General features: G+C 35.4%; 1 protein-coding gene across 1 annotated transcript in view; it reads left to right on the top strand.

The window, feature by feature from the left end:
* LOC100373544 (uncharacterized) overlaps positions 1 to 13,365 on the top strand; it is a 25,962-nt gene extending 12,597 nt beyond the window's left edge. Inside the window, exons 4-10 of the mRNA XM_085491381.1 lie at positions 1,218 to 1,669; positions 8,760 to 9,260; positions 9,376 to 9,466; positions 9,795 to 9,916; positions 11,629 to 11,707; positions 12,224 to 12,293; positions 12,507 to 13,365. Coding sequence (XP_085347507.1) covers positions 1,218 to 1,669; positions 8,760 to 9,260; positions 9,376 to 9,466; positions 9,795 to 9,916; positions 11,629 to 11,707; positions 12,224 to 12,288 — 1,310 coding nt within the window. The 3' untranslated portion in view covers positions 12,289 to 12,293; positions 12,507 to 13,365. The remainder of the gene's footprint in view (positions 1 to 1,217; positions 1,670 to 8,759; positions 9,261 to 9,375; positions 9,467 to 9,794; positions 9,917 to 11,628; positions 11,708 to 12,223; positions 12,294 to 12,506) is intronic.
* Positions 13,366 to 17,012: the final 3,647 nt, after the last annotated feature.

The raw sequence follows: 17,012 nt of genomic DNA on the forward strand, positions 1-17,012 counted from the left end.
TTCTTGAATCCCGACATTTTGGATTTAGAGAGGAGTCACTGTACTATTATACATATGCATGTCAATTTATTTCATGACTTTGTTCAAGATGGCCGAATGGCGGCCATTTTTGTGCTGAAAAATCATTGAAATCAAGCATTTCTCAGCTGTTTACAGATGGATTTTGTTCAAACTTGGTACATACATTGGTCATTGTGGGACCTTGATGCCTGTCATTTTGTTTTTCAGATCGGATTTAAAATGGCTGACTGGCAGCCATTTTGTTTTAATGAATGCAGTTTTAGAGCCATATCTCTTCCATGCTTTGACTGATTATGTTCAAATTTTCTATATTAATTATACATCATGTTATAGATATATAGATGTATTGAAAATGGCTGACTGGTGGCTATTTTTTTAGCTCCGCTGTCGACTTTGTCGAGCGGAGCTTATCATATGAGTGATTGTCCGCCGTCGTCGTCCGCCGTCGTCGTCCGTGTCAATGTTTTACTTTTTCGACTTCTTCTTGAAAACTACAAGCCTGAATGCTTTGATACTTGGTGTATATGTACCTTGGGTAGACCTCTCTCAGATTTGTTCGTTTCATGATGATATCTTCAATTCTCTAATTTTGGTGAATATTTTTGTCATTTTTGGTAAAAAGTGATATTTTCAACTTCTTGTTAAAAACCGCAAGTCCAATTGCTTTGATATTACATATATAGGTACTACATGTGGACCTCTCTCAGATTTGTTCATTTCATAATGATATCTTCAATTCTCTAATTTTGGTGAATATTTTTGTAATATTTGGTAAAAAGTGATATTTTCAACTTCTTGTTAAAAACCGCAAGTCCAATTGCTTTGATATATTATACATATAGGTACTACATGTGGACCTCTCTCAGATTTGTTCATTTTCTAATGATATCTTCTGTTCTTTAATTGCCATGTGCATTGCTAACAGCGGAGCTATCTCAGCCGACAGGCTGCTTGTTTAAATATATTGCTTTTCCAGAACATTATCTCTAAATATGTACAAGTACTCGTTTAATGTTAAAAAACCATCATAATGAAGCATCAGCTTATTGATCCATATCTCTGACATGTTTATGTTCCAACCATATTATTAGAAACAAAACTATATATCTTAAATTTGATAACTAACAGTGACTGTGCCATGGCTTGTTACTAGTAGTAGTATAATGACATACTGGTACATGCAAACTTTTTTACAGACTGTGTGGTGCTGACGTGTCATTTACCAACATGTAAACAAACAATGTCCAAAGAATATCCAACAAACAAAGATTTTGGAAAGAAAAGCCAAACAAAAAAGGATGGTCATGGCCACTACCACTGCCCAGATTGTGGAAATATCTTGGCAAGGAAGTCTAATTTTCGAAGTCACATGGAGTCTCAACATAATTACAGTTTACCCGATCCTGTTGCATCAAAGCAGAAAGCAGGCAATAAGAGAAAAAGTGACACAACCAAAATATCAGTAGAAGAGACAGGATCTCCTGGCCACACAAAAGAAAGGTCTTCTGGCCCCACTGAAGAAATGGGATCTCCTGGCGTCGCTCAAGAGATGGAAGTAACAGGTCTCACTGAAGAGGTGCGCCTTGGGAGCCTCAGAGATTTAACTGCTCTGAAAGAGAATGGATTTTCTCACCTCACCTTACAAAATGTAAGTATTGGACTATATTATCTTTTATAATACACCTAGAACCAAAAAAAATAGAATATTAAAGCCACAATCAGGGCCAGCAAGGCCCAAGCTATCAGGCATATGTTTCATAATTAATGAGGTCACTGGATTGGTCAAAATGCAGTTGGTTCCATTTTAATATATAATGAGCCATGTGTTCATGCATATTATGGATTACATAATCATATATGACCTTCTCTTATGTTAGTTACATCTTTTGGTTGATGCCTTCATTATGGCACTGGTTGCATGTTCCGCTCTGCAACAGTGTTTCAGATATGACAACAATGTATATTAATGAGGTCACATGACCATATATTCATAATCTTAGGGAAGAGTAGGAATTAATCAAACGGGCGGTGCACCGCGGTCATTACCGCGGCGTACCGCAGAACGCCGAGGAGAGCCGCGGACTGCTTATAATTAGGGGTCTCTACCGCTGTACCGGTCTCTACCGCGGTCCTCGGTAATGTGTGAAATACGTACTTAACAGTTTCTTTGTGATTCCACGAGTCATTGTTTTAAAATCCGATGCTGTAAATGAATACGATATGTGCGCTTGTTTAGTATTTAGTACATGTATTTAGCGTAACACTGGAATAAAGTTTACAATTGAAAAGAGAACGATTTACAAAGTTTCAGCGTATCCAAGCCGTATCCTGGTTCTTGATTAATTTGGCAGTATCATGTTCACCATTTGTGTCACACTCCAGAAAAATGGCCAGCAAACGAGAAACGAGCGAACTAATCAAAACAGGTCTGGCTGTCTGCATTGCACTGACAATGACATGATTATTTTCTGTTTCGTTTCATAAATCTTGCCTTGCGCATGTATTCTTGGTTGACAGAATTATTTTTAAACAAAAGACGTTATTTTTCTGTTACATGTTCGTGTTCCATGGTACTCGTGAGTGTGAAAGGCATTTTGAATGAATAATTATTGAGTTATGATACCGTACGATAACGCTAGCTGGCTTGATTAGAATTTCATTGCGTGTGAACCGCTGAGGTCATTGCCCGTTACTGTGCTAACCGCACGTAGTTCAAAAGCACCTGACGTTGTTTTGTTTTGTTTTCACTCGAAATGTAAGCGATCGAATATTCTGCGTTCAAAGTACGCTGCCCCGAGTTTGAAATTACAGTAAATTGTAACGCATGGATTTTATTTACATGACATTTAGTTTATTTCAAAATGATATAGATGTCAAACCATAATTATTATTATTTGAAATGTTGTTTCTTGACTTGACTTTTCTGGCTTTAATGTTTTGTGTGTGCGTGTTTGTTTACAATATCATTATCAACAACAGTTATTCAGTGGTCCCGTCTCTGAGGCAGTAAGTCGCGGTTTCGACTAAGTCGCGTAGTTCGATGGCTCCGGACGATTGTATTGTGTTTTGCCGTCAGTTTTAAAGTAGAAAAACTAAGTCTGGTATTATCGCGTATTTAATTGCCCGCTCAATCAGTTGGAGGTGACAACTTAACATCTACAGACCGTCAATTACTGAAATAGAAAGGGTGATAGCAGCCTGACTCGAGGGGTCGACAGGGGTATAAAAAATAAGTTTGCGTAATTATTGCAAAGGCAACGCATTATCAAGTCGGCAAAGTTGAAATATTCACAGCCAGTACGTAAACAATGGAAAATAAGTTTGCGTAATTATTACGAAGGCAACGCATTATCACGTCGGCAATGGTGAAATATTCACAACCAGAACGGTAACAATTTTTACGTAGGCAACGCAGAGCTAGTAAAAATTTGCGTAATGGGATGTGTATAATAAAAAGGTCAACGCGCGGAGCGCGAATGGTCACCAAGGTAACAACCCACTTGTTCAGCGCGTGACTTGGGGTTAAACTTGGGCCAAGGTTTATTAGATTAGTCAGTTTCGCCAAGAAGTGCGCTATTTTTTTTCGCTGATCACCCAGTTGTGTATATATTGTAGCACCAAGTGTGTGACACTCCCTCTTCGACTTCGGGTTGCTTTTCCTACTTAGTGCATGGTCTCGAGGTAACGTAAACTGCGGCCTCTCATCGAGTGTTTTACACTCGGAATTTGTACTTCGCCCGATTATATTGGTTATGGTATACGCGAAACATTAATCTTTTAAAATAAATCCTGAGACTATACATGATGTAAATTCAAAATAATGTGATAATATTTTACATTATGTGGGGTCTACATTATTCTGGGTTGCTTTGCGATGTTATACCAAGACTCGTGAAAATAAAATAGTGTTCTTCTGCGAACTAATATAGACGATTTTTCCAATCTTCTGGTATCACTCGATTTTATTATTTGAACTTGGCGGCAAGTAACCTTTAGTTTCCCAGTCTATTGTTTCCATTCATAGTCTTAACAATAGGGTGTAAATTGCCATGCGAGCCTACCGCACAAGACCGCGGTAAACCGGGGTCATGGAATCTATGCATAAATTTGCATAAAATGCGGTCGACCGGCGAGCACCCACCACCACCGCGGTAATGACCACGGTAAACCGCGAGTTTGATTTCCTACTCTTCCCTTAGTCAGATCTCAATTTCTGCTTTCACGAAATCCAAGATGGCGGCCAAAGTGTTTTGTGTTTTGATAATTGCATGGTCCAATGTAGCTCAGAGTCTGGCCGTTGGTTTCTATTCTAACCCACGCTAAGTGAAACGCGCCTGAAAATTCAAATTGGATTATTCAAATTAGCAGAATGTGGTCGTGGCAGCAGTCGCCGTCGCTCAGTAACAAGATAAAACACGGCGATCCATCAAATTTTGTCAGGGGCCTGTGGTTGGCTATTATTTTTAACTGCACTCACTCATTACTATTCATAAGACTGATGAGTGTAACAACTGGGGGAAAGCGGGAATTTCGCGCATATTTACGTTCAGACTCCTCCCTACTTCCTTTTGTGTCTCTTTCGAAATTGAAACCAGGATCACGTGGGGATGCTTTGACGTAATGTTGTTTGTGTCAGTTCTCCAATTAGCTTCATACCACCCGTATTCGCCATTTACATACTCGCACCGATTTCTGTGCTAGATCCAGCTCGTTTCACTGGGCGGTGGGCAGCTATGCAAAGTATCACAGCCGAGTCTCTGGGCTAGGTTACAACATGGTAAAAATGATTACTTCCTGTTTTTTTTAGCTCCGCTGTCGACTTTGTCGAGCGGAGCTTATCATATGAGTGATTGTCCGTCGTCGTCCGTGTCAATGTTTTACTTTTTCGACTTCTTCTTGAAAACTACAAGCCTGAATGCTTTGATACTTGGTGTATATGTACCTTGGGTAGACCTCTCTCAGATTTGTTCATTTCATGATGATATCTTCAATTCTCTAATTTTGGTGAATATTTTTGTCATTTTTAGTAAAAAGTGATATTTTCGACTTCTTGTTGAAAACCGCAAGTGCAATTGCTTTGATATTACATATATAGGTACTACATGTGGACCTCTCTCAGATTTGTTCATTTTGTAATGATATCTTTAATTCTCTAATTTTGGTGAATATTTTTGTCATTTTTGGTAAAAAGTGATATTTTCAACTTCTTGTTGAAAACCGCAAGTCCAATTGCTTTGATATTTACATATATAGGTACTACATGTCGACCTCTCTCAGATTTGTTCATTTTGTAATGATATCTTTAATTCTCTAATTTCGGTGAATATTTTTGTAATTTTTGGTAAAAAGTGATATTTTCGACTTCTTGTTGAAAACCGCAAGTCCAATTGCTTTGATATTACATATATAGGTACTACATGTGGACCTCTCTCAGATTTGTTCATTTCATGATGATATCTTTAATTCTCTAATTTTGATGAATATTTTTGTAATTTTTGGTAAAAAGTGATATTTTCGACTTCTTGTTGAAAACTGCAAGTCCAATTGCTTTGATATATTATACATATAGGTACTACATGTGGACCTCTCTCAGATTTGTTCATTTTCTAATGATATCTTCTGTTCTTTAATTGCCATGTGCATTGCTAACAGCGGAGCTATCTCAGCCGACAGGCTGCTTGTTTAAATCCAAAATGTCAGCCAAAATCACTTGACCGCTAAAGATATTTTTCATGATTTAGAAAGTGCATCAATCAGTGCTGCTACACAAACAAATCTGGATTTCTAGACCCCTATAACACCGTAAAAATGATCACTTCCGAATTTGTTTAAATCCAAGATGGCGGACAAAGTAATTGACAAATCAGAATGCTGGAAAATTACCCACAATGCACTATAATTTAATCCTTTAATCAACTTCTTCTTGAGACTGATTGAACGAAATGAGCCGAAAATTGTCATGTGCATAGTAAATGACATTACGCAACTAGTTTGATGATCTCAAGTAGTTTGAACTAAAAATGGCTGATTTAGAGGCAAGATGGCTGCCAAACCACTTGGCAGATTGTCATTTTGAAGTCTGTCACATGTGCACACATTTCCTTTGAACGAAGTACAATAGCACAAATCGTTTTTGGCTTGAATTTTGAGTTATTTATAGTTAAGTATTTCTACAAGCAGAAAAAAAGCTGAATAATTTATGTTCTTACAGTATACTGTAGAGTATACACTGTACAGGATCTACAGGATCACATTAAATGTTGGAATGATGCTTCCAGGGTCATTTACAATAACATTATGATGTCATATACAGTACAGTTCTCGCGAAAGCTTTGGCTTCACTTCAGCTTCACCTTCGCTTCAGCATCGCATCATTATGGCATTGTTATGGCTTCAGCATCGCATCACTGTCGCGACATTAAAAAGTTAGGCGGTTATCGCTTCGCTTCATTGTGGCCTCATTGTGGCCTCATTATGGCGACAATGTGGCATCAGCATCGCTTCATCAAACAAATAAGTACAGAACTCATTTCACCCAACCTCTCGCCTGCTTCCGCTTTTCAATTGCTCGCTTTTGCGACTGCTTGTTGAATTTCCGCTTTATTTTCAACTGTGCAAAAATTCGGACTACTAACAATTTTCTGGTTTTCATAGATCACGGTTACTAGTTTAGTAACCGTGCATAGATGTTGAACAACCGTCAAAAGTTCAAATACTTTTTGTTTTAACTATTCATAATTATATGCACGCAATCTGACCCTTTGACCTAGATTTGGCTGGGATTGACTATTTTATTTTAAGCAATATTCTGACGTGACTCACTGCTACAAAATGTATTTTAACAGATAATAATTTCATTTGTTTGAAATGTCTACCGACCGTGTCCCAATAATTTGTTTGGAGAAACCAACGGGGATCGATATTCCAAACGGTCCCGACGTCCGTCATCCAACACAATCAGCATTTATTTATCGTAATTCATGGGGATCATGTCCCGTAATTTGCGGGCTGTAAAACCAAATAATTAAACAAGTACTATTTATTATATATTTTTTTTACCTCGCGAAACTACAACACAGCGTAGAGTTGTCGCGGTGAAACAGTCGCCTTGAAATCGATGGAACTTCAATTATCCATTTCTCACCTTGAAATAAAATAAAAAAATTCGAAGAGCATCGGGGGATATATTATTAACCAGTCTTACCAATTGCTAGCTTTATTTTATTCAAATCCATAAAATTCACGAGTTTTTCAACATTTGTTGGCAACTTCCGCGCTAAAAATGGTTGAAAATGTGGGTGTGGTTCTCTCGCAAAGTCCCGTTGATAATACGGACAAATATGGTTCAGTGACCCAGGTCGTGCTCCGATCAGGTGACTCTCAGCCAATCAATGATGTTGTAACAAAGCATATTTGACGCTAATTTAAGGGTCGTCGTACCATCCAATCTCCGGCATCGATTCACATAGTTTTTTTGTGCTGTGACAGGCTTCACAATTATTCACTGAAAAACATCGGTATATTTTGACAAACGGCTGGGATTCGACCTCAGTTCAAAAAACTGAAGCCCAATCAATTATTTCTGCATGTCAAGTGCTATTCGATTTTTTACAGGGCATGTTGCTCCTTTTTATTCGAAAATATTTTTTGTGAGAATACTTTTAAAGTACGTATAGATCGAGCTCAGGTCACTGATCGTGACTTAATTTTGAAAATTGGATGTAAAATTTTACCAGACCGACGCCACCACAACCATCCAATCATAGTTAGAAATGTACGCACTTGTTTTGGAACTTTGTATCAAGATGGCAGGCGATAACGCCGACGCACCAAGCGGCGTACGTGTGTTTTGCATGTATTAGTAGTCCGGGCATGGGATCGGACTCGGCTAAAACTAAACGAAACACAGAAAAATACCACCGAAATGAGGAATCTGTTCTCTTACCAGCAAATAAAATGAACGAAAATAAGGTAATTTTATAACAAGAACAGTTTCATTTCGTATAGCAAATTGTGTTGAATCCGAGCGACGATTGCATCGTGTGATTTAAATTTATCACGATTTTCCTTGCAGTCAATATGACACTCGTCACCTTGCAGATTGCAATGTACTTCACAAAGTTTTTGGTACCCAATACTTGCAACATTAAATAATTAAACAAGATATCTTTTTAAAATGTCATTTTACTCTTGGTCATATTATTTTATTCCCCTTACCGCCTTGAATTTCAAATCGATTACATATCGAACTTCTGTACATGTGTTTTTCTCTACTGCCTTTCCGTGTGAAAATAATGAGGTCATACTCATGTCACAATACTTTGAAGCTGATGCCATGTTGATGCCATGAGACTGCGAAGCTGAGGTCACGATGATGCCACAAAATAAGCGAGGCGAACACAGCTTCAATTTTCAATGACGCGAAGCTGATGCCACAATGATGCGATGCTGAGGCGACAATGAAGCCATGCATAGGCGACAATGATGCCACAAAAGCCAAAGCTTTCGCGAGAACTGTACTGTAAATGGGTATGAATTTGTTGATTAGATCAAACTAGTGGACATTGATTTTAAAAAATAATTGAATGTGTCTACAAGCAGGACAAATATAACCGATCATTTGTATGATTACAATACATGCAAGGTTAAGATAAAAATAGGATGGACACTCTGTATTATGTGGGCATGGTGTATGATATACTAGATTAACATTTTGATGCTGTATTTTTATTTTTTAGATACCTCAAGCCTTGCAGCCAGTTATGACAAATGTGGAGATGAGCTGCTCTACCCAGACTACTGACAAAATATCGCACCCATCAATGAATGACACAGAGATGAGCTACTCAACCCAGACTACTCGCATAGTGTCACATCCATCTTTGAACGATGTTGAAATGAGCTGCTCTACCCAGACTACTGACAAAATATCACAATCATTATTAAATGACACAGAGATGAGCTATTTAATCCAGACTACTCGCATAGTGTCACAGCTGTCTGTGAACGATGTAGAAATGAGCTGCTCTACCCTGACTACTGACAAAACATCACAGCCACCATCAAATGACATGGAGATGAGCTATTTAACCCCTACTACTCACATAGTGCCACAGCTATCTTTGAACGACACAGAAATGAGCTGCTCTACCCAGACTACTGACAACAGTAATGATGCATATTCCCATGGAAGAAGTAATTTCACTCGAAATCATGAAATCAATGCCAACCTGCTACAGGTAAACAGGCCAAATATTAACAATGAAGTTGAAAAATTAACTATTACCTACCAAACTATGTTGTGCATGTTCAACACAATCAATAACATTTTCATCAATGTCTTGTTTATTTCAGATGCAAGAAGTTGATTTACAACCTGATATTCCAGCTAAAATAAGAAAATGTAGTGATGAAATAGATCTTCAAGCATGTATTCTAGATGAAGGTATGTGAATAGACCTTATTCTGTTTCCTGTAAGATACTGCGTTATGTGTGAAATCAAACCAAAAAAAAACAGGACAAACAAAGGTCATAGTGGTCACGAAACTATTTTGGGAGTATTTCCACACTAATGTGTTGTACAAATTTAATGAAGTAAAGATATTTCAATGCCATATTCCTCTCTGAAACTACAAAAAAGACAGTTTCAAGTTCAAAATCAAATCATTTGAATCACATCCACTGTGGAAAACATCCAATATCATTTTAAATGAACGTCCAAGAGATAAATAATCTTATACTTGTATCTTTTCAATCTGTTTGTGTTTTTCAGACATGCTATATTACTTCAAACATGACATTCCTATGACAGGTCCATCAAAACATGTGTTGTCTGGAGATGAAAATGATGAAGGCTACACCAACAGTTTAAGTGAAACTCTTGAAGATAAACATGTGAGTACCTTTTGACTGCATGACATACAAGTACAAAAGTTGAAGTGTTCCTCTAGGCATGTCGGAAATATTATGTAGCGAAGTTAAAAACACAATCAAAATGTGAAAAAAAAACTATTCAATTATCCCAAATCTGTAAAAGATTGGTCAATGCATGCTCAAACAAGTGACCGTAGACCGGATTCTTATGCTAGGGAGTAACAGAGCTGCCAATCGTTACGAGGAATTCGTATTTTTTATGAAAATACAACAGGAATACGATAATACCAAAACATATCAAATAAATACTAATCTATGGCATAAAACAAGGTCAAAGCGGAGTTCACGATCAGTTTATACACCTCAAGAAAAAAGCGTGTTTATTGTGTGATTGGGTAGAATACATTTGCACTATTATCATCGCGAATCATGTAAAAATTCTATTTTACCTTTTAAAAATTGCTAATCACCTCTTTCGAAAACCATTTTTAACTGAAATCAATGCTAACACATACCACGGTATTGCTTTACTTCCGCAATGTTATTTTTATGATCACTACCATTCGGAAAACTTTGGGTTCTACCGACAATACCATGCTGATTGGTTAATGGGGACTATGTCATTGACAATGACTTGTTTCATCATATTTTGACAACTGGTAGTCTCACAGACTTTACAAATTTAACAAAAAAATGTTTTCTTTGATGTCATGAACTGACATGGGCACTAAAACTGACTGTATTTGATATAGACAAAATAATAATGAACCATGGATAAACATTTTACTGACCATCACTATTCCATCTTAAAAAGGTGTTATTAAAATTCTATTGCCGTTTTTCTCTTCTATTTCAAACTTTATTTCACTTGATACATACTTAATAAAACACAATATATCTGATTCAGACTATTTCGTCTTTAATTGATTGCAGATAGATAGACTAATTTTATTAACAATAACTTATATTGACTTGTATCACAATGTTTCTTGCAGAAAACTGATTATTATGCAAATATAATTATAAAAGTCAGCCTTAATACTTGACATGCAACCTGGAGAGAACACTGATTGACACACAAGATCTATTTAATGATATATGGTCATGTGACCTCATTACAAATGCATAAATATCGTATCTGGAGCACTATTGCTGATGGTTGTCTCAAAACAATATACTGGGTCAAGCAACGTATATATAAATTGAAAACATTTTTTAGTAGCATCTATTTTTCAAGAGTACCTAATGGTAATTTGACCAGGCATGTTTAAAGAATTAAAGTTAATCTGCAAACTTATATCTCATTGATTAGATAACCTTATTCTGGATATGCATTATCTGTTTTCTGTCTAGTACTTTGTTAACAAATTTGTCTTGCTCAGTATCATCGAAAAAAAAAAATTTGGTTCCATGCTAACTGTAATTTTGCTTGGAAATAAGTGTACGTTGATCAGCAGCCTCGGTTAGAATGTCAGGTCACTTCCTGCAAAAATAGCGACCTGTGTCTTGATGGGAAGAAATCATAAATACTATATATAATCCCTAGTTATCCAAGCCAATGCCTGTGGACTTTTATATCTGGCTGTCCTCTGTGCTGATCCATACTTTTTTTATAGTTAAAGCTACTCAAACACAATGGCTGAAAACTCAGTTTAGTGGTAATATTTCAATTGTTTGCTGGAAATAAAAAGATCATACCTGTTAGAATTTGAGCATGTCACCATTTTTTTTAGGTTATTGAAAATACTGATATCTCCGACTTAGTGGACTATTTAAATAATAAAAAATCATGGGAAGATTTGGAAAAGGCTGGTAAGTTACTCACAATGTAAATATATATGCCTTATAATTGTGTTTGGATATTTGTTGTGAAGCATTTTCATTAAAATTGGTCCGAGATGCACGACATTAGCCCCCCCCCCCCCAAATGTTATACATGTTACTACAGCGTCTGAGTAAAGTCGAACATTACATACTTTCTAGGTCAGTTGTGTTTATCACATACCCGAAGCAGGTTGCAAAAACAATATCTTTCAGATTTGATTGGCCAAAATACTCAAAATTGAAAAGGCTTTTAACTAAGTTTTGCCAACAATACAACTTTTAGATATAAAAGCCTGGGTTTCTGTGTGGAAATTTACACAAGCCCAGTGTATCGCAAGGCACTTACTTTCAATGTACTAATTAAAAAGAAAACGTGACGCATAAACATTCAAATCGGGATTTACTGTACACACTACAACAAAATTTCATGATTTTCCCTGACTGAAATTGGTCTCTTGTGAAATTAAGACTGTTCACAGTACATGTTTATTTCATTGATTTCAGAACCAGGCAGCATGCAAACTTGGGACACAGGATACTTCTCTGAAGTTGAGATGCAAGAAATCTAAATCAGGTACTTTTATCTTGAGACATTGCTAAGTACACATTTGAACTAATCTACGTAAACGAGTAATATTCAGTGCTGGAAAACAAACACACTAACCACTGTAGCATCACTCCAGTTGTTTACATAAAGTTTCTTTGTTTTAAAATTATGTCAGCTACTAGGTTGAAATATTGTGCGTGTGAAGGTTTTTAATCATATTTTTTCTTTTTTTTTTCACAGTTCTAACAGTCGCCATGTGGTGCCACTCAATGCTGTCTTTGTCTGCAATACAACTGAGTTTAAATATATATGGAGAATTGCTGCATCTTTTTATTTATCATATTCATTTTCATCTTTTAAGTTGTCAACATACATTTACATTTTCTTTATCAGCAAGACATGTAACTTCTATTTACTCTATTTGTTAGACATATAACGGTAGTTGAAAATTATCGCAAATGAAATTATCAAAAACATGTACCCGGTATTAGTTGTACATCCTTATAGGATGATATGTATATATACGCTAAAATTGTAATTCAGATTCATATACAAGCATATTTACACGTGCTTCTCATTCCAATTAGCTTTGTTAATAGCAAATTTCAGTTTTAGTCAATTTTACTTTTAGCTTGACTATAATCCAATGTTAAATTACTCAATAACAAAATATGAATATAAGTACATTTTATAAATGTGTTATTGAACCTGTGTAGATAACTAGCTCTTACAAAATTAGTTACGATTATAGTAGAGAATAAATACTGCGTTTGTTGCCAGAAACAAATTTCAAATATAAGCATACATAAACCACCAATTTACTGTAATGCTGGATAATTAAACACACAGTGCAACTACGAGAACCTAGATTAAGTAACAAATGTATGGTTTGATAACAAATTTATGATGCAAGATTTTTTTTTTTTTTTTGCATGGCAAAGACTAGTATAAAAGTCCTGAAACAATGTAATAATATATTATCTATTTTATATACAAAAATCGATATTAATGTTGCTCAAATAAGGCTACATGTACTGCATTAACTTGATTTGTTTTCACAATGTTGTTTATAAATAAATTTTGCACAAAAAAAAGGCAATTGGCCTAATTCAGTTACACTTTAATGTTCCTCGTGGAATAGCACAGCAACATTTGGCAAGAAAAATACTATTGTACGTGTTCCTCACTACATCGTACTTCCCTGAGCATAAGCCCCACTCCGTGTTTTTAGACATTTAACAAGTCAAGGGCATCCTCGAGTATAAGCCCAGGGTGGTTTTTAGACGTTTTTAGACATTTATTAAAATATGCATGTAAAAAGTATTTCATTGCATACTGTAAAAGGGTTAATTATTCACTGGGTTTTAATTTTGCTTATTTCGCTGACTGGAAAATGCACTAAATTAAAACCCAGTGACAATATAAAATTTAGCATAGAACACATTATCTAAATGATAAAACCATGAATTTAAAACCCACTGAATGTGCCTGAAATGTAATAATCAGGATAGGTATGGTAGTTTGGTTTACGAGAAAAGCATACGGAACATGATTTGCACCTTTTCTATTGTTATTTAATCAGGATTAACCCTGATGTTGCAATACTGAAGTAATCCATATTTCTTTTGAGTACCGATAGTAGTTTTTGAAATGCCAAAAATGTGATCGTTAAATCTGGTCATTGAACATCGAATAATCGTGTCCATCGAATCTATCATGAATGGGGTGTGAATGAGCAAACTATTCTTCGACATGAAAGGTTGGAATACTTCAACCTTGCGAATTAACAGTTTTGAGAGGGGGGGGAATCACCGACTCAGCATTTTGATTGGTTAACGAAAGACGTGACCTTGATGTGCATATGTAAGTCATCATATATTATATTTGTGGTAAATTTGATTGAGCTTGGTGACAGCACGTCTGAAAAATGGCTCCGAGTGGGCGGGCAGATCCCAAAATAATAATCCCAGATTTCAGAAACTAAGAAAAAACAATCTTAGAGGTCCATAAGATATCAAAGCAATTGGAGTAGTGGTTTTCAATAAGTCAACAATAAAATTTTTGATTAAAATTGGATAATTGAAATATTCGTCACAAAATGAACAAATCTGACAGAGATCAACCCAAGTTATTTACACCAAGTATTAAAGCAATTGAGCTGGTAGTTTTCAAGGTGATAATGTAATTGACGGACAAACAATCCCCAATAAGAACTAAAAATGGTCAGTAAATAACATCAATATCCAGAAAACGTAACTTGTTTAAAAAACCACATGCAACCACATTATGAATTGTTCGATTATATTTCAGATTCATTATTTCTCGTATCATTAATAAAATGATATAAATATTAACCTGGATACAGTGTTAAATGGAGTTTTTTGATTAGATCAAGTGTCAAAAAAATGAATATCACAAATAACTTGTTTTATGGTGGAACTGTAAAAAAATTGAGAATTGTGCAAATTAGATAATTTGCATAAATGTCAACCGAAAAATAATCAAATCTGGATAATATCACAAAGCATCTGTTTATAATGTTTTATTTATGTCTGATGACAGTTCTTGAAACATTACCATTACCATCTGGCCAAAACCTACGGTAATCGTGTTTGTACATGTAACTGTCATTCTAGGTTGGCAAATCAAGGTCTGAAAACAGAGTTCGATTTGATACAAATGGCAATTGCTGACCATGGATTCACCAACTACACGGCTTATGAGTGAAGATTATGGCTTCATATCTACAAAAAAGAAATACGGTTTAACAGGTTTCTCAGTGTCAGATATTATCATAACTATGGCTTGCAGTTCGTTGTACATTTCGGCCATTTTCAAGCAATTCAATATTAGCGCAAACCCAGTCAATCAAAATAGTACTACTCTATTGATCACATGACTAAGGGTTGTGTCTGATACATTCGATTTTTATAAGGTCTGAGCTTTCATAAAATATATAGGCTGAAATGGTTTAGAACGACTCTTCTGAGAATATAATTCTTGTAAAAGGGTTAATTATTCACTGGGTTTTAATTTTGCTTATTTCGCTGAATGGAAAATGCTCTTAATTAAAACCCAGTGAATATGTAAAATTTAGCATAGAATACATTACCTAAATGATACAACCGTGAATTTAAAACCCACTGAATATGCCTGAAATGGTAAATCAGTGAAATTTAAACAGTGAAAATTAAACATTTTACAGTACAGTAATCTGCATTTTACTACTGGGTAAACTACTACTATTTTTTTTTTTTAAATTAGACGCATAAATTCCTTAGGAAAGGATAAAAAGGGTCTTACAGAAAGAAATTAAAAAAAAACAAACTACAATCTAAAAAATAAAACAAGTCAAAAACAAAAAAGACAATTTGCAGCCAATGGTGAATACAGAATGAACACAAAATGTAGCCTAATACACTGATAGTTGTTGCTGTTTTGTTCCATAGCTGTTTTTGACTCCCATGTGCGAAGCACAAAATGGGAGTCTTTGCAGTTAGTGTGTCTGTATGTGTGTGTGTGTGTGTATGTGTGTCCGACTGTTCCACTGCTATCTCAAGAACCATACATCGGTTTTTGATGAAACTTGGTGCATAGATGCTCTGGGCCAATGCGCAGATTTGATTAGGTTTTGGTAAAAATCCATGCTCGTTAATTACCTAATTTGCATGATAATTAGCTAATTTTTAGCTGTTCTATGACTGTTCCACTGATATCTAAAGAACCACTCATTGGATTTTGATGAAACTTGGTACATAGATGCTCTGAACATATGCGCAGATTTGATTAATTTTTGGTAAAAATCCGTGCATATTAATTACCTAATTTGCATGATAATTAGCTATTTTTTAGTGGTTCCATGACTGTTCCACTGATATCTAAACAACCACTCATTGGATTTTGATGAAACTTGGTACATAGATGCTCTGAACTAATGCTAGGTTTTGATTAGTTTTTGGTAATAATCCGTGGATACTAATTACCTAATTTGCATAATGATTAGTCAATTTTCGGTTTTTCCACTGATATCTCAAGTACTAATCATCACATTTCAATGAAACTTGGTACATAGATGTCATACGACACTGCACAGACCTGATAGTTTTTATGGTAATATCAGTACATATTAATTACCTAATATGCATAATTAATTAATTTTCAGCATTTGATACAAGTAGTTAGCATTACATTTCAATGAAACTTGGTACTTACATACTCAAGGACTATGCAGAGATTGATTGTTTTCGATAAATATTTGTGCATATTAATCACCTAATTTGCATAATTAGTTAATTTTCAGCTTTTCCATGGGTATCTCAAGTACTAATCATCGCATTTCAATGAAACTTGGTACATAGATCCTTTAGGACTATGCAGAGACCTGATTAGTTTTAGGGTAAATAATTGTGCATATTAATTACCTAATTTGCATAATTAACCAACTTTCACACTGATATCTCAGGTACTATACATCACATATCAATGAATGTACATGGATGCTGTAGGACAATAGACAGACCTGAATAATTGTGGGTTACAATCTGTACATATTAATTACCTAATTTGCATAATTAACCAATTTTAAGCTTTCACACTGATATCTAAAGTACCGTAAAAACTCCAAAATTTCGACCGGTTTTAAATAATTGGTGTTAGAAATGTGACGTGTTTTTAGAGTCAAAATTAAGGTGCATTTTCGGACGGTCGAATTTTTCAGAATAGAAATCAGCAAATGAAAAAATGGGG

The sequence above is a fragment of the Saccoglossus kowalevskii genome, chromosome 16 (assembly GCF_978046115.1).
Source record: "Saccoglossus kowalevskii chromosome 16, keSacKowa6.1, whole genome shotgun sequence".
NCBI lineage: Eukaryota > Metazoa > Hemichordata > Enteropneusta > Harrimaniidae > Saccoglossus > Saccoglossus kowalevskii.